Consider the following 19,561-nt stretch of genomic DNA (forward strand, 5'->3'; position numbering starts at 1 on the left):
ATCCCACCATGACAGTATATTGCCAGCTGATCAGTGTCCTACGTGTCTAAAGCTTCATATAGATTAGTTTTATGTAAAGATTAATGTACAGGTAATGTTTCAGTGTGGGAGAAGAGCTGCCTTAATGTTCACAGATTCCAAGATCTGTGTGTTTTCTTTTTAATGTGTTTCCTCTGGTGTCCACTTGTTAATCCACACATGCACCCGCTGACTGTTTATAATCATACGGATGCTGTTATAATGTTTTAAGATCGAGATACTGACCCGTCAGACATCCTGGAAAGAGACCAGTTTTTTGCTCTAAATTACATAATTACATAATGACCATCAGTAAACAGAATTTGTCACTCGCAGGGAGGGATACTGTTTTCTAGGAGAAGGGAAGAGATCTTATTCTTAGCTGAGGAGCAATGATTGACTGGAGGAGGAAGGAGGAAAGAAAACCTGCATCGGGCTCAGCCAGATGGGGGAAGTCAGAGAGAAACTCAGAGTTTGCGGAAGAAAACATGTCAGTGAACAGCTTAGTTTCACAGAGTCAGTTACTGTAGTAACTGAGCAGACCTCAGAGCTAATCCTGTTTTTTTAGTCCTAGGATGCTGGTTCACATCCATCATGTTGGTTATTTGTGCTGCACATCTAACCTGCTCCAGACCAGGTGATAATTAATGTAGAGGATCCAAACATATGAAAGCACCACCTTCTGACCAATCAGTTTTTGTGAAAATGGCATTATTATCCATAAGATCCTGTGGAGCTAAGTGTGCAGATCATGATGGGCTTATTCCTATGTTTGAGCCCCTAACACTTAAGAAACAATTATTACAAAAGGTAATGGTAGTTAGTCATATTATAATAAAACTCCAAATAAGAGAGTTAGAAGTGAAACCCCTAACCGTGCCTTAAATAAACATACCATTCTCAAGCTTAAATCTTAGACAACAGTTATTTACAATAATACAGGTGTACCTCACTGTCCACTACCCCGTTCTTGTCACGATGTGGTGCCTCGTAAGCATCCATTTGCTGGCGTGAAACCTTGGCAAGTCTCTCAGCCAGCTCCCTCCACCGTCCAGCCACCTCCACAGCTGTGGTCAGCAGGACAAAGTCCATGACCAGCCTGGCCACGAGACCTTGACAGTCGATCTTCAACAGGGCCTGCAGAGAAAGGACAGAAAGGACTTTAGAGATACATCAAGAAAAGAGTACTTAAAGTTACAGTCTGAAATGATAGAGGTAGACAGAGCTTAGGATCCTGGATTCTGGAAAACAAAATTATGTATGAGCTCTGACTAGCAATCAGTGGCCTGGGTGAGAAAGAGGACCACTGTGAACTGTGTGAAGTGAAGATGGAAACCAAGCAGAGAACAGCGAACTTTGACAATACATCACACAACAAAGAGACTAATAAATGGGAACTTACCCATTGTGGCTGCAAGACAGATTGTACTACATGCTCCAAGTCCAAAAATGCATAAAGCCCTTATGAACACTGATCTTTGCTCATGCTTAGGAGACAGCTAGTCTTAGAAATGACACACATGCTAAATTGATAATGTCATCACAGGGTGTGTTAAGAAATGCCGACATGTCAAAACCATGTTTCAGTCAGATTTCATGAGTACAATCTACCTTTTTATGTACCTGTTTTTAAGTACATGTTGTACTTTGGGGGAAAAATTCAGACTGAAGGACGGCTTGTCCAATTGGGGAGAAAAACTGTATCTCCAATTGTTAAAAAGCTGATCTGTTGGTCAGTGGGGCTCCAGGGTTATGCTTACAGTTAGGGTAAGGCTCCAGGAAATTGTCTGTATCTCCCAGACCTAACTTAGCCAGTAACAAGTTCAGAGGTCAAATCTGAAATGCCTCCATGTCTGAAAATAAGCTTTGTGTACAGAAAAAAACAGAGGAAGTTTAATGCTTTAGACATAAATTACAAAGTACCTTGCATACATGAGCTAACTTGCTCCACTAGTGATCCTCTGCTATTTTTCACTGCCTGCCTTCCCAATTCTCCTTCAGATCTCAGCTTTTTGCATTTTTCAGATGCTTTCTGGTATAAATAGATATAAGAACCGCTTCACCAAGAACAGTCAGGATTTATGTCATATCTGAACTTAGGGCATGGAATGGCATGATTACCAACACTGATAGACACACTACAGACAACGACACACACTAAGACACAAGTTCCATATTCAGTAAGTCTAAGGCTTGCTGAAGCATTTCCTGAAGGCAGCATATTCATGATTTGGCTGGAGTTTGTGCCAAGGGTGGCATTAGAGATATATCAGGGTCAGTCATGAAGCTTTCTTAATCTGGACCAAATTTAAGACAGCTGAACAACATCTCAGCCTATGCAACCTTCCTGTCCCCATCGGTCCTGCACAGACGACTGGAGATGGTGGAAGAGAAAAACGTTGACCCACACTACCCACAATCTAAACTTTGGCTTTTACTCTCACTTTTGAAATGCCCTGTATTCCAAATTATAAATAAATAAGTAAAAAATACCTAAATACTCTGTTACATATCATCTTCACAAGTGTTTGATAACCACATTTGATTGGATTGGAACAGTGCAAGAAAATGGGTATATATGGGTCGATATTAATACTGGAATACTTTACTCCCTAATATCATTCACAGCTACCAATTTGAGGTCCCAGTCAGACTCTAAACAAAGCACAACATTGCTCTGAAGATAGTCGTTTTTGACTCAAGCTCCTCCATTTGCAATGTCGTAGCTATTAATCACACTGCATTATTAACAGGGCTGCACCAAAGAAAGAGCCATGAGAAATGCTTTATCTAATTAACATAGCTTTTAATTTGGCTACATCACTCTGAGCATTTTCAAGTAGCAAGGATCCACTAGTCAATGAAGTAATGTCAAGATTAGAAACAAGAGTAAGAATATATTAATTTTACCATGAGCCTGAAAAGCAGCTTTTGAACACCTTCAAGATATAATAGAATGCTTAATTTGTCATTGCACAGAATACAGTGAAATTAGGAAAACTTCCTCTGATCAGTGCAGCACAGGAATGACACAAATATCAAGATAGAAGTGTAATATAAAGAGTATTAACTAGAACTGCAAGCAGTTATGCATGGGGGCCAAAACCCCTGCGTGACTTGGACCCTGCGTACCGCAGAGCCCACGGAAGTTGGCGCAAAAGGATGACGGGCTCAGGGCAGAAGTGAGGACACAGGCCAACGTCTGTGGTATTCGCTGTAATGACAAGTGCACTGGAAGTGCAAAAGGCTGAATGTGTGCCGATTTGGATTTGTTGTACTAAATCATGCCCACTTTGATCAATCGTTACTTAACTATATGGCTGGCCTCAGGGGTGACCCCACATCAGTACTGTTTCATTACATTTCCATTTTTGCAACAAAAAATGAGAGTGACAAGGAAAAATGCATTTATGTAGATTAGTGTGTGGTGACTTAACAAAGGAAAAGTGCAGCAGAAGTGGGCAGGGCTTAGGTCAGAAAACCTAGCTCTATTGGGGAAATACATGAATATGATGTTTATGAACGTGTTATTTAAAATGTGGAAGTTAAAGGCAAAAACGCATTTACATCTGTTATAGTGACACCTATAGGCCAATTTGCACCAGATTTGGCAAAGAGCCTCTGGATGACTTCAGGAACAATTGACTTAAGTTTGATGTTTAAAGCATTTCGTTTGACGGAAATATGAAACAATATATGTTTTTTCGCTAGCAAAAAAAAATTGTTTGGTTATAACTAGCAGATTTTTTTGAGTGTCAAAATTCTTTTGACATCTTTTCATCAGACACATCTGGAGATTCTATGTGCAAAGTTTCAGGCAGATGGTGCTCAAATTGTAGGAGTTCAAAAAGTAGGTTTTGCATATGTGGCGATTTAGTGAACGAAATGTGCAGAGATTTTTTTTATCGCAGTCACTCCGGTGCGCCGGAGATCCGGCACAGCTCTGGAATGCTATTGGCCCTGGGCATTAAGTGTGCCTTCAATTTTTAATAAATCCCCAGTGTCAGCAGCAAAGCAATAATCAAAACACAACTGACCACAAATTCCTTTGAGGGATTTTTCACCTGTAGTCCATTTTGTTTTTATGTACATTGCAGAGAGTTCTTCTGACTTCAGCGCACACTGTTTAATACCAGCAGGAGCAGGCTACTAAATCATAAAGGAACAACTTCCTTATTTCTATCTGGATCAAACTTCACATGTTTGATAAGAGTCCAGCCCTGAACACATAGGCCAATATACAGTCATAGTCACAGCACCACATGTTGGACACAGGAAGTGACATTTAACCCCTTCCTGCACTGTCTGACACACAGACACTTAAGAGATGCACACACAATAATCAGGCAATGGGGCCAGGTACACAGCATCGCTGCTTGCAGCTTTAATTAGGGTCTGAGCAGGTTTCGACCTGCGAGGGTTAGGGTTAGGGTATTGTTAGTGTTAGGCTTATGCCGCGGCTCAAATTAGCATGAGCTGGAATGAGGTAGTAATATAAAACTTGGAAATGAGTGAAACTCTGGCCAAAATGCAACGCAGTCAAACCTTCATGTAAAAGCATAATTATTATCTAACAGCCATGTTTAAGATTTACCAAACGCTCCTAAAGCTTAGTTCCACATAAATGCACGGATAATTTGTTGTTTTGTCATTAGCGAAAAACAATACTGACCTTGAAGTTGAAAAAGGAGCCTCATATAAGAAGCAATACTACAATCAAAAGCTGGAAAAGCCACGAGATCTTGTGTGGATGGTTGTTGCCAGTAGCATTCCACCTTAACAGTCCCCCATGTTACGTCACATTCGCAGGTCGATACTTCTCGACTGGCAAGACGGCGGCAAGCAGAACAAGCTACTGCTAACATGAGTTGTTCAAAACACTGTGTTCTCAATGCTCGTGTTCATTTGTAGAGATCCTGGTGATACTACAAGCAAAATTTCATGTTGTGTTGAGTCTTCTTAATGTATTAAAAATAGTAATTTTGATGCTGACGATAAGGTAAATCTTAAAAGTGGCTCGACGTATATTCTGAACATATAGTGAGCAAAATCGGGCACAAGGTGGTGCTGTAATTAAGGAAACAAACTACAGGAACATTTTCCAAAGAAACACCATAACCCTAGTTCAATTGGCCTCAAAATTCGACAGAAGTCCAGGTGATAAGACTTTGCAAAAAATCCCATAGGGTATATAGGTCTTCCATGTTGGATTTGGGCTAATTAGGTCAAAGGTCAAAAACACTAAAGTGAAATCTCCTTTTTCCAGTTTGACTCAATGAATACCAAATTCGGGATACAGCATTGTGGAACAGAGATACATAATTCTATAACAAATTAGCAGTCAGAAAACATGGTCACTATCTATGAAAATACCCTTGCAAAAGGCATGGCCTAGAATGAATTGTCTATAACTCATTAACCACCGGTCTGATCATCATGTCACTTGGTAAACATGTTCAGGCTGAGGTTCAGAATAGCTCTACCACATTTCTAGCACAACCCATGGTGGCGCCACAAATACCAGAAATCGCATATCTCAAAATCTGCCCCACCCACTTCCACCTTTTGGGTTTGCTGGTTGTGATAATTAACCAAAATCTGCAGTACAATATTAATTGGTGCAACGGGGCGTGGCTTATGACCTAACAAACAAAAACCTGGTAACACCATCATCAGATTTGAAAGATATCATAAAATGTTCAGGCTGAGGTTGGGAATATGTCTACTAAAGCCATCTTGAGCCCCAACAATTGGGGCAGGCCAGAAGTTCCAATGTTCTTTTTACCTCAGCCTGGCAGATTAAATTTAGACAGATTTCGGCAAAACCCACTTATTGCCACTTGCGGCTTTAGTTTCACCCAATTGAGCTCCTTGAGTGTGAACAGCTTGAACCAGCTGAGTCGCCGACTGTGGCTATAATTTTCATTATCATTATTCATCCACTTTCCCAGATTTGTGCATGAGGTTGCAGCAGTTGGTTGAGTTTTTCATTTGTTGGCTGGTCTGAGCCCTCTTGTAGTTTACATGCATGGGCTCATTGTGGAAATCTGCTGAATGTACTGCCAGAAATGCATAAAACTATGAGCATGAATGGTTTGCAGAAAAATCTGAATTTAAAGAGCAGAAAGGCTGAAAAGTAATAGGCTGAATGGGCTAAAAAGTTGAACATTTTGATAGCTGAACAGTTTCTCCAGCTGAAAAGGCAGAAAAGTGAATGTTTTGCTGAAAAAACTGAAAAGTAAAAGGGCTGAAAGAGCTTCAAAATGTTAACAGTTTCTCTGGCTGCACATATGCTTGAGCAGCTGCGATTTTTGAAAAAAGTGTAATGGTTGTTGCCAAAATATTTATATAGTGAGTAACAAGAAACATGGCTGAACTTGGTGATGTCTTCATTTCTGTAGAGTTAAAAATGAGGACGCCAGAGCAAGAGACAAAACAGGTACTGTCTGCTCTCCTCTGTAAATTTAGGCTCAAAATTAACATGGCGGCTTATGGGTGAGTTGCTCGAGTTTTTCTACAGCCAAAAGTGCAAGTCCTACATCTGAAAAAAATCCCACATTTCTATGTATCTATTGTCTATGTGAAGTAAAAGATGTGGGATCCAAATCAAGCTGAGTCTTTTCTCCAGTTTTTCCAGCTGCTCTCCACTTTACAGACCACAGTATGTGAGGCTCTGTGTGTCTGATGTGGTTGTCTGCAGCACGGGAGCTCAGTAGAGTACAGTGCCCTCTCCTTTCCTCTTCACACTCTGCACATCAGACTTCAGTTATAACACAGACAGCTGTTAACTACAGAGGTTCTCCAATGATACAGCCATGGCAGAGGGAATGATCTGGAGTATAGGAAGGTCATCACCAACTTTGTCGCCTGGTGTGAACTGAACCACCTGTGCATCAATGCCAGCAAGACAAAGGAGGTGAATGGCATAAGGATGAATGGGAGAAATTGTGCAGAAAGAGCTGAGTATTTCCAAAAGTATAAATAATAGAAAAGCCAAAAAAATGCACAGAAGAAGAAGAATAATTACTTTGATAAATTCCAGAAGGACAATAGTGTAAGAATGTTTATTATATGAATGAAAGTGAACCTGAACCCATTCCTTGTTACTCTGCAGTGACAGTTGTCCCTTTCTGTCCTTTCCATTTAGTAGAAATAGAGAGAACATGTGGGTGCCTGACATACATTAGGGGGCAGTGGCTGACGTTGCAACCACAGGTGTGATTAATGTAATTAAAGGGATATTCCGGAGTAAGTTTAATCCATAGTCTAACACACCTTGACACCGAGTATGACCCCTCTTGAGAGATAAAGTTTGCTGACCGCTAGCTTACATAGTTTTAGCATCCTCAGAAATGACCATCAAAAAGCCACAAATAATGCTCAGAAAAGCACCAAACTTCAGCAACATTAGAAAAAGAGTCCCAGCACATATTTCGAGGCATCAAACATTTGATATCATTACCGGCTTTGTCGGAAAAGATAAACAAATCTCACCACCCAAGAAGCCTCCTTGTTGTGGGGAGGCCATGTGAGTCAATTACCTAGTGCAGTTGAGTCCCGCAGTAATGATGGAGCTGCGGAACTCTACTGCACTCGGTAATAGACTCACAGGGCTTCCCCACAATGAGCCTGCAGCTGGAGAGGTGAGTCTCAGTGTCAAGGTGTGTCAGACTATGGATTAAACTTACTCCAGAATATCCCTTTAATGCTCCTGACCTGAAGGTAAATGTTCTTGACCTTAAAGTTGTAGTCACATGGTTACAGGTTCATTTTCATTCAAAGAACTACGTTAAACATTTGATTTGAAGAAAACCCTTTGTACAACAGACATGAGATTTTTGATGAATGACATGTTTCTTGGTTCTTCCATCATCCTGTTTCAGTTTTTCCTATTAGCCTCAAACTTAATCTCTCCATTGCAATTTCCTTTCTTTTATTTTTCTATCCCTTCTTCATTTGCCCCCTGACTTATTCAACCTCTCCCATTTCCAGCTTCTACATTCCATCCTAGCCACACTGTGGCTTTGCAACGTCATTCCTTATCCTGTATCCTTGTTTCTTCACCTTTTTGTGAAGCAACTTAATCTCAAAACTGAAACCTATGGATGTTTGGAATTATTAAAGCGTATGCGTGGGGTTTGACACCTCACCATCCCTAAACTATTTTCATTCATTCATTACATGTTCCCAAACAAGGCCACATCTCCAGAGAGTGAGTGATCTGTTGTTCAGTCATTTATTCCAAAAGGAAAAACAGGATGAGGGAGGGTTTTCCCCAGTCCCTCTCACAAGTGTAAGAGGAAGCTCACAGTGGGCCTTGGATTTCACATCACGTGAGATGGAAACATTTGTGAAAGTGTCTGGTCTATTACAAAAAATGAAAGCACAAATAAATGTTCTTAATAATGACCATATTACTGTAATTACTGTTACTGATAAAGTCAATTTTTAGTCACATTAGTGGCTTTTAGGGATGGTCCAAATTTAACTATAATTAACATAAGTACACATACTGTTTCTCAGTATCACCATGTTGAAATGTATGATTCCAAGCAATGAAACAATACCAAAAACTCAGTGTGCGATGATATCACAATAAATAGTCAAGGATATTATATTAATTGTGATATCAAAACAAGATTAGGTTAAAATGTAGTAAATGGCTGGATTCACTCTTGGGTAGTCAGCAGTAGAGTTCACCCAATGAATTACTGGATATTAAATGCTTGTGTGCAAATAATTTGTACTTTTCTTCATATAGGTCTATATTTTGAATTTTAAGATTAGTGCCCTGATTACCTGATAATGTATGATGTGATTTTTCCGAGTTGTGTAGTAAATAATAATCAAACCCAAAATTCAGTAGAATAGAAGGGGCTGTGTTCCCCTGGACAGACAACATTTATACTCAGGGTGTAAAATTACACAGAGGTCAAGGTTTTGTATGTAACTCAATAGAGGGGTTATGCTTGGTATGATTTTTTGGTACAACAAATGCTACACAAAACCAAAAAATCCGAAATGCATAAAGCTAGGTTTCATTTCATCAGTTTTCATCTAACAGTAATGAAGTAAAGTTTGAATTTATTCCACCTAGTTTAGTTACTAAAAGACAATCAAACAAAGAAAAAGTTAGCTAAAGAATAATTCAACATTAAAGAAATTCCCTTTAATATACAGTGACTCGGTAAACATGATGGAGGCAGATAACTCAACACTGCCAATTACGCTGAATGGAAATGTTCATGTTATTAATTAAGGCTTGATTAAATTTACGTGGAAAATTAGGCCTTGATAGTGCTCTGCACTCTGAGGGCCTAGTTTAACCTTTATTTAAAACTTATCATTTTTTATCATTGACCATATCATTAATTAGACATGTGCATATGTAAGCCCACCATTTGCTCTGTTTTAGCTTTTTATTTGGTCCATGCCAATATACATGTCTGTTTAGCTGCTAAATTATGTTTCATTATGTCTATGCCACAAATCACAATAACAGTGTGTCTATTTGTGCATATATGAGCATCCATGGCTATTGTGAACCCAATTACAGTTAACACAAAGTCTTACTTCACTTTTATGTAGGAACGCTAATCAAGGCAGGGTGCACATAATATTTGGCTAAACATTTTAGACTTCTGGGCATCAATCAATTCACCCTTTGTTCAATAGGTGCCATTCAGCAGTCACTAAAATCATTTTCAATGGTAGAGTGGATCACTGCCAATGTCTATTTATTGTTTGATTGGTTTGTCAGCAGGATTACCATATGTGGTTCCATGGAATTTGCATGTAGCATTGGTCTTGACTAAGAACAGACCCCATTAACTTAACACTGTGATAGGGCATTCTTTGGCATTTTCATAAATTTTTCAGGGAATAATGCATGGATCTTTATGAAATTAGGTGTATTTAGGTGGCTGGTATCTGTAAGTAAGTAGAATTTGATGCATATTCTGATAAAAATCTGGATCTAGCTGATTTTAATCATTTTCACAGAGAGTAGTCTTTTTCCAGCTGCTATAGGGAAACAAAATGAGACAGAGACCTGTAAGTATCACCATCATGTGTAGGAGATAATGGGGATTCAGAAAGGTACCAACAGTGCTTAGGTTTGATTGAATTGAAGGGGCCTATCGGACTCACATTGTTTTTTATTTCTTCTTTATATTTTCATTTGTTGTATGAAATACAATATAAATCACACATACATTTGGATACATTCTAATTGTATGCATTCATTTTGTGTATGTTCAGTTTAAAAGAATTAAAACAATAAAAGTCAAAGTAAATGCTTAAAAAAATACAATCATTTTGTTATCTGAACAGACTTTTTTTGTAATACAATATTGTAATCAAAACTTGGAATCTATACAAACCAGAACCAAGGAGCATAATCAGAATCAGAATCAAATGAAATGTGTAAAATGTTTATATGTAGTGCAGTGATAAAGTGACATTAAATAGATATCATAATCTATAATGTAACAGAATTCAGCCACAACAGAGAACACAATGATAGCTGACAATGAATGGTCATATGGCCAGAGGAAGTCTGGGTCAAGAAGAATAATAGGAAGGACATGGAAGTGGTATGTACTGCAGGCGCCTGCACACGCACAACTGGAGCTTCTGTTTAGTTTCTGAACAATGAGGCAGGAAACATCTGCAGGCCTGAGATTCAAAAGATACTACCTGGAACAACAGAACCTTACCACACATGAGAATCACATCAGACAGTTACAAACTGATTCACATGTGATAGTAGCTTTATTCAGATATTAATATTATCTACAAAAGTCTGGAATCAATAAATTCAATGAATAATTTCAGAGTCTGTTTCTACTGGAAATTCTTCTCTCATCTGAGGTCACAAAACACTAAATAATACACTAAATACCTTGCACTGCTCACTTCAAAGGTTGCACCAGCACTGGAAACATTAAAGTCTGCAGCTGCATAATCAATCATGCCAATGGAATGGCCACTATTAGTGTATTCAGGTTGGGACAAAAATAAAAAATTCAATACTTTGACATCATCAGTTAGGGGTATCATGATTATCCAAATCCTTGGTTCGGTTAGATTTTAAGGTCACAATTCCATCTGATTTGATTATTGATCTTTTCTTTCCTTTTTGTTTCTTTTAGCACAGATGGCTATGCCATTTTTAGACTATTCTGGTCTAGATAACTGTTCACAGAAATGACTAAAATGAACACCACACTACAGTCAGTAGCAACACACGTTTTTACTATCAAGGAGATAACAACCGAGCTGAAAACAACGGTAAATGTTCATTGTCTCCTTTCTTTTCTTTTCTTTTCTTTTCTTCTTTTTCCACACTTTGTATTTGTGTTTATGTTTAGGTGGGGTGCATGGCATTAACAAATCATAACTCAGGAAGGGGTAGACATCATAGGCAGATATATCTTAGTGTTTATAGTATAACAGACATGGGTACAACTACACATGCAGGTAAATATGACAGGGAAGTGGAATTGAATATGTGTCCTGGTATATTAATGGAAGTGGAGATCCAATTAAAAGACATTAGATATATTATATATATTATCATATTTGAAAACCAATCAACAGATATAATCTTCATACAGAAAACCCACCTTAGTGAGGGAGAGGAGGCCAGATTTAAAACAGGATGGATAGGACATCATTTTCTCAGTTCACTGTCGAGTGCGCGTAATGGTGCAATGATTTTGGTTTAAAGGAATATACAGTTTGTGTTATTGAAAGAGGTTAAAGATGCAGAAGGGCAGATGGTATGTGTGAACACATTAATAGAGGGAGTGAAGGTTATATTATGTAACATCTATGTGCCCAACAAAGGGGATCCACATTTTTTTCATGGTATAAATAAGGTCTTGGGAGACATGGATGGACAGGAGATTTTATTTTCGCCGTTTTCTCCCCACCCTCATGATCATGAACATGAGCCATTAAATGAGGGGATACCCTAGTTACCTCAGTTAAAGATATAAATAAGGTAATGTATTTCAACAATTCTATGAGAAACTGTATTCATCGACAGTGTTCAACAGTATTGATTAAAAGGTGCAAGAAATGTTCTTCTCTAACATTGACATGCCTAAATTACTGGCTGACAATGCAGAGAAACTAGAGTCTCCAATAACTGAGGGTGAAATAAGACTCATTAATGAAATCTGGGAAATCACCAGGTTATGACGGTTTCCCTGAAGAATATTATTAAAGTATGTAGATATTCTTGCTACAGTTCTGCAGGTGTTTCAGGAGGCTTTTGATAAGGGATGAGTGCCACCTCCTTTTAAAGAAGCCTTAATATCAGGGATATAGGCATTGTTTGACTGGTCGGTATGTCAATTTTGAATGTTGACCCAAATCCGATTCTTTTTTTGTTTTTTTTACATCAGAGCACAATTTGAGGCAGAACGCAGATGTGCGTGTAACGTTACTCTGTGGATAAAATGTCTGCAGTGTGGAAATTAGTTCAGTTAGGAAGCGAAAGTAGTCCAACGGCGACATGTAACATCAGCAATATGACCGCTGCATGGAGGGGCAACAAAAGAGCTGCATTTATTAAAACAAATGCATACAGCTCATAAAAAGCAAAAACACTAAAAGTTCACTCAAGCAATACAGGCAAAGGCACCAAAGCAACAAGCACTCACAGATACTCTCAAAAGGAAAGAGAAATATCCTTAAAACAACGACATGGCCAAAAATATTACAGAGAAGGTAATTTAATTAATCGCTCTAGATAACCAGCTCATCTCTGTGGTATCAGGGATCAGGATTTTCTTTGTCACCTGGAGTTTTTGAATCCCCGGTATGCCCTATTATCTCAGCATTACATTTCATTGATTCCACTTTTGAGTTACAAGGTGTCAGTATGCGTACAAGTTTGGTGGGTCTCATGCAGCAGAGCATGTAAACAGGCAATCGAGGAGATGCTGAACAGATGTGAATTAGACAGGCAATGCGTCCACGTCATTTTACATTACAACATAAGGAATATGTAAAAAGCAGTGGATGATATGGAGGTATGCGTCTCACACCCACTTAGACTGGCTGTACACGAGGGTCCTCTGTCACAGCCAGCATAACAAACTCACCTGCTAACACAAGGAAGGTGGTAGGCCAATTTTGCAATAGCATATGCAGAATAAGAAAGAGCCATATGAAAGTATATTTTGTTTCAACAAAGTAAAAACAAAAAAAAAACTATTGGGAACAGCTTGGATTCAGGTATTTTTTTTCTCAATACAGCTGTATTATCCAGGAAAATATTAGTTCAGGCTAAGTATTGGATCGGGACTTGGTATTGGCAGATACTAAATATTAAAGGACTTGGATCGGTATCGGGGTAAAAAAAAAAACCCTGATCAGGACACCCCTACTTAATATCTTTAATTTTGAAGAAGGATAGGCATATAACAGATCCATTTAATTTTAGACCCATCAGCCTGCTCAATCTAGATTGCAAAATATTAACAAATGTGCTAGCCCTATGTTTACAACAAGTCCTGCCCAACATCATACATCCTAACCATGTGGGTTTTATGAAAATACATCCTCTACAGATAGTATAAGAAAACGTGCCAATAGCTGCAATTTCCTTAGATGCCAAAAAGGCATGGAGTGGGAATTGCTCTTTTCCACCCTAATCTAATGAATCTTGGATTTGGTCCATGCTTCTCCAGATGGGTTACGATATTATATAAGGAGCCAAAGGCTGCAATGATAACAACGGGACAATATCAGCTTTTTTTAGCCTCTCCATAGGGACATGTCATGGCTGTTCTCTGATTCCTTTACTGTTCATAATCATTCTTGGAATCCTTAGCGGTCAGTATTAGGATGAATAATAACATGAAGGGAGCTGAGGTGAGAGGACAGGAACACAAATTATTGCTCTATGCAGACAACATTTTGGCTGTGGTGACTGACCCACTCACCTCATTACCACATCTGATAGACACCATTCAATTATATTCTTTTTCAGGTTTTTTCAAGTTTTCAGGCTACACTCTATCAACATCATGCTATTCACACATGGTGGAAAAACTGAAATTGGTCCCCAAAGGTATGACATATTTAGAAATTAGACTCAGCCAAGATCTGAATGAACTGCACCTACTGAATTTTAACTCTTAAGTAAATGATGTGGAGGAGGGATGGGGGTTTACCAGATCCAAGATTGTACTATTTAGTATTTGAAATGACGAAATTAGCCGAATACTGGGAAGAGATGGGAGACACAGTAGACTGAAAAACTGTGTTCACCATTTAATCTGATGTCTCGGTCTCATGTATACACTTGAGTCTGACTATAATCGGACCAGATCGGATTTCTCATGGTCGGATTAATACACCTAGATTATTCGATTGATAGTCGCATTACTCCTGCCAATGCTCCATCCAATCGGATCGGATTTTGCGTTTAGCGCAGGCTCAAGATTTTTTTCCTGGGCCATGAGCCGGAAGTAGAAGGACAGAGGCGGTGGCGGCGGTGGCGGCGGTGGCAGCGGCGGCAGCGGTGGTGGTGGCGGTATCTTTCCTCATAAATAACTGCAAGCAAGAGCGCCATTGTGCATCTAGTTTGTACAGTTATCATGTACACCATATACGAAATGTACAAAGCTTCTCCTCGCTCTTCATACGGCATCTTTCTCGAATGCCGAGGCAGCTGGTGATGTGATCTCACCGGCATGTATACTCGGACAATTGCAGCATAGTTGAACTGTGGCTATAATCCGACTAAGCTGTGCATGTAAATGCACTGAGTGAGTTGACACAAGAAATCCAATGCTTGTTCACTCTGAGGAATTATGGAACAAAATACACCAAGTAAATAAGTTATCACAATATGTACAAAAGTATGCTTCCTTGTGGAACAATCCTGCCATTTGTATTGGAAAAACAACTAGGAGACTTGTATAAAGATTATCATGTCCTATGCTGACCTCACTCACAATTAATTAATATAAATTAACTCTTGAAAGCAAGCAACATTTTTGGAAATACCTACAAATCAGAAATTGTGTAGTCTCTAAATGTAATCATAAAGAATCAATTCTGGATCATCTTAAAAGGCTACAGGAATGCCATACAGCTTCATTATTTTTATAAATGAAGTAACTGTTGCGTAAGTGGTGAATCATCTGATGTGAAACTGTTGTGGCAGAGAGATTTGAGAATAGTTTTTACACAGGAGAAATGGTTGGAGATTATTTTGGAGTGTGGAAAATATGTCAGGCATTAGGAAAGTTCATACAGTATGAGATTTTACATAGACAATACCACACTCCAACAAGACTTCACAGGTCTGTGCGTCCCTTAATGGATATGCCTCCCCAGACCATCACTGACCCACCAGCAAACCTGTCATGCTGAACGATGTTGCAGGCAGCATAGTGTTCTCCTTGTCTTCTCCCGACTCTTTCACATCTATCACAGGTGCTCAGAGTGAACCTGCTCTCATCTGTGAAAAGTACAGGGCACCAGTGGCAGACTTGCTAATTCTGGTGTTCTCTAACAAATGGCAATCGAGCTCCATGGTGCTGGGCGGTGAGCACAGGGCCCACTACAGGACGTTGCGCCCTCAGGCCACCCTCATGAAGTCTGTTTCTGATTGTTTGGGCAGAGACATTCACACCAGTGGCCTGCTGGAAGTCATTCTGTGGGGCACGGGTGGTGCTCACCCTGTTCCTCCTCCTCCTTGCACAAAGGAGCAGATATCGGTCCTGCTGATGGGTTGAGGGTCTTCTATGGCCCTGTCCGGCTCTCCTAGAGTAACTGCCTGTCTCCTGAAATCTCCTCCATGTTCTGGAGATTGTGCTGGGAGACACATTAAATCTCCGTGCTACGGCACATGTGGATTTGTGATCAAATAGCCATTACACAGCCTGGAGGTGATTGTCCAACTGAACGCAATCTGGATTGCCAGTGTTGTGCCTGAACGGATTCAGTGACCTGCCTCCAGGGTTGGAGGGTGATGCAAGCGGAAACACCGGCAGAGCTGCGGAGGCAGGCAGCTAATGAATTATTGGTTTATTACTACATATTACTGCATTAGTATTGACACATTTAAATCAATACTGAATCGAATTGAAACCGAGTCATGAGATTCTTAACAATACCCAAGCCCTACTCTGCCTCCACCATTAATACGGCATCTTCGTATGATTACTTACAATTTTATGAAAAGGTCAGTGATGATCCAGGTGGGAAAAATCTGACCTTTTTGTGTTAACTTTGCCCACCATGTTTCAAGAAGCAACTCCATACATCAGCAACAGCAAACCTGAAATGGCACACTGAACTAAAGCATCCAGCTAGCCTTTCAAGGTATGTGCAAGTGAATAAAAAATCAAAAGACATGGCAACGGTGAGCCAAAACAGATCCTCTACCACCCAAATCAAATTAACGGTGTACAGTAGCAGCTCTGCTGTCTTCATCTCCCGCAGCTGGACAACCTGGTTTTACAATTTATTGTCTGAGAGGTGCAGTTTCAGTGTTAAAACTGATAAAATAAGGGCTGTGGCAATCATTTTGAAAAATAATAGCCAGCGGCAACATATTTTTAAAAAAAAAGAAAAAAAAGAACTATGAACTAGTTCATTTTTGGAACTGTGAACTTAGATCACAATTTTGAATTATGAACTATGAACTGAACTAGTTCATTTCAAAATTTGTGAACTGAATTCTGAACTAGTTCATGTAGAATGTGAACTTTCCCAACACTGGTGGTAGCCATGCTGGTGCAGTGTGCCTTCAATTTTGAATAAATGCCCAACAGTGTCACCAGCAAAGCAACCCTACACCATCACACCCCCTCCTCCATGCTTCACAGTGGGAACCATGCAAGCAGAGACCATCCATTCACCTTTTCTGTGTTGCACAAAGACACGGCTGGTGGAGCCAAATATCTCAAATTTGTCACGGCCCTAGAGGGGTGCCCGGGTTGCTACTCCCTCATGGGCACGCAGAGTTCCACCAGGGCACCAGGTGTCTCTCTATTTTTTCAGAGTTTCAGGCCAATTCCACAGAGGAAGCAGAGCTGGCTGCTGATTGAGGAGCTGCCAGTTTTCTCCCTTTCTCCACCCTGACTCCAGCATTCTGTTTTGTGCCTGTCTGATCGCAGGCCAGATGCTGGCTGGGGCTTTTTGGACAGTTACTTGTAGTATGCCTCATTTTCCTCAGTTGGTAGATCTACAACTTTTGTACAGTCTATTTTTGTAAATAAATTATTCATTGTTGTGCCGCAAACCCTTGTGTGTCCTCCTAATTTTGTTTATGAGCCAGACTGCGACACAAAGCACATATTTCCACTGGTCTAATGTCCATTCACTGTGTTCCTTGGCCCAAACAAATCTTGTTGCTCTTCCTTAGTAGGGCTATTTGACCATAAAGGCCTGATTCACACAGTTTCCTCTCAACAGTAGATGTAGAGATGTGTCTGTGACTAGAACTTTGTGTGGCATTCATCTGGACTCTAATCTAAGGTGCTTTTAACTTTTCTGAGGCTGGTGACTCAGATGAACTTCTCCTCAGCAGCAGAGGTGACTCGTGGTCTTCCTTTCCTGGGGCAGTCCTCATGTGAGCTAGTTTCCTTGTAGGGCTTGAAGGTCTTTGCGAGGGTTAGAGTTTTGCAATTTTCTGGACTGACTAACCTTCAGTTTTTAAAGTAATGATGGATTGTCCTTTCTCTTGCTTAGCTGACTGGTTCTTGCCATAATATGAATTCTAACAGTTGTCAATAGGACTGTCAGCTGTGTACCAACCTGACTTCTACACAACACAACTGATAGTCCAGACCCCATTATGAAGGCAGGAAATTCCACAAATGAACCCTGACAAGGCACACCTGTGAAGTGCAAACCATTTCAGGTGACTACATCATGAAGCTCATTCAGAGAAGACCAAGGGTTTGCAGCGCTGACAACAAAGCAAAGGATGGCTGGCTACTTTGAGGAATCTAAAATATGAAACATATTTATATATGTTATATATTTAGAGTTATTTCACACTGCTTTGTTTACTACATAATTGCATATGTGTTCATTCAGTTGTGATGCCTTCAGTGAGAATCTACAATGTAAATAGCCATGAAAATTAAGGAAAAACATTAAATGAGAAGGTGTGTCCAAATTTATACACACGCGGAACAGGCATACCATTATGACCACTGACAGGTGAAGTGAAGGACACTGATTATGTGATAGCATGACACCTATTAGTGGGTAAAAACGGGGAGCGACAAAATATTATGCAGGTGGTCATGATGTTATGCCTGATTTCAATCCACTGGGTATATAATCCATTTTGTTTTCCCCACACCCAATGAAGTTCAAAACCACAAAAGACAAACCAAAAGTCTGATCCTCCTAAATATCTCTGCTAAACTAATTCAGGAAACACCACATGCAGTGCTTTTAGTACTGGAATTTACATTTTACTTGTTAGCGTTATTTTTTTTCTGAGACAGGCTGCCTACCTCTCCATATCAGTATCTCTGGGAGATTTAATAAACTGTGCTACAAAAATATTTTTATTATTCCTCCTTCTGAAAAAGACAGAAGGATTATTAATTTTACAATGAGCTGATCACAATAACACATAATCTACAATGCGATCTGATGCAGAGGGTAAACCTGGCGTAACGCTCCTCCACTGACCAATGAACAACGGAAGCTCAGAGACATACCTGCTCTGCATGCAGAGCCTGGATGTCAGTCACTGCCAACAAACTCGTGCATACCTACATGCAGGTAAGTAATCTAATGATAAGTAATTTTTAATGCAAAACACACAAATAGAATTACACATACTCCCACACTGACCTATCCTTTATATAACAAGTTCCTCTCCATCAGCACAAATTTTCTCAGTTGGTTTGTAAAAACAATCGTCCAGCTGACACAGCAGATTGTGAGTTCCAGTTGCATCAGTAATCACAACTACTTTGGCTGCTGCAACTGCAGTGTCTCTGAGCCAGTGTATACAGCAAAAAGACTGGGTTGCTGAGCTGTGGCAGGTTGGCCCGTCCACTCTACCTACAGAGTTATAAAGTTTGCATTGAAGGCATAGACATTAAATGTTTTATCAGGCTATTTTCTCATTACGATCAATGTTGTCTCTATCGCTGACACATATTGCTATTGTTTTGTTGCCCAGGTCTAATACCATGTATTGCACAATCACTTTTGTTAAGTCATTATTGTGGGAAGACTATCATGACAGTATTGCATTGAGACTTCATCTGTGATTCCATGCCTAATCAACTTTATTCACTGATCCAGTATTGCATTAAAGAGTAAAAAGTCTCCTACAATATGCTATATATGGACAGAGTAAATAACTACAACATAAGCAGGATTCAAAAGCAAAGAGAAATATTAATGATTATCTGTCTGCAGTGCATTTTAAGTGTGAAGTAATCAACAAAAATATTAAGATTTTTTTGTTTTTTCTTTTCTCAGCTCTAAGACAGCCATGCCTGAATTTGGGAGACATCTCAACCATGACCTTGCTGCATAC

At 39.6% G+C, this 19,561-nt stretch overlaps 1 protein-coding gene across 19 annotated transcripts in view; it reads right to left on the reverse strand.

Annotated features, from left to right (window-relative positions):
* The window catches only part of LOC119025639 (SH3 domain-binding protein 4), a 105,959-nt gene that overhangs the window by 8,699 nt on the left and 77,699 nt on the right, over positions 1 to 19,561 (reverse strand). For all 19 annotated transcript variants that reach the window (XR_005076872.1, XM_037109396.1, XM_037109397.1 and 16 more), the window contains one exon: positions 967 to 1,155. Coding sequence is in view for 18 of the 19 variants with exons in the window: in XM_037109396.1 (XP_036965291.1) it covers positions 967 to 1,155 (189 nt within the window). In the remaining variant the exon portion in view is untranslated. The remainder of the gene's footprint in view (positions 1 to 966; positions 1,156 to 19,561) is intronic.

The sequence above is a fragment of the Acanthopagrus latus genome, chromosome 9 (genome assembly GCF_904848185.1).
Source record: "Acanthopagrus latus isolate v.2019 chromosome 9, fAcaLat1.1, whole genome shotgun sequence".
NCBI classification, from domain to species: Eukaryota; Metazoa; Chordata; class Actinopteri; order Spariformes; family Sparidae; genus Acanthopagrus; species Acanthopagrus latus.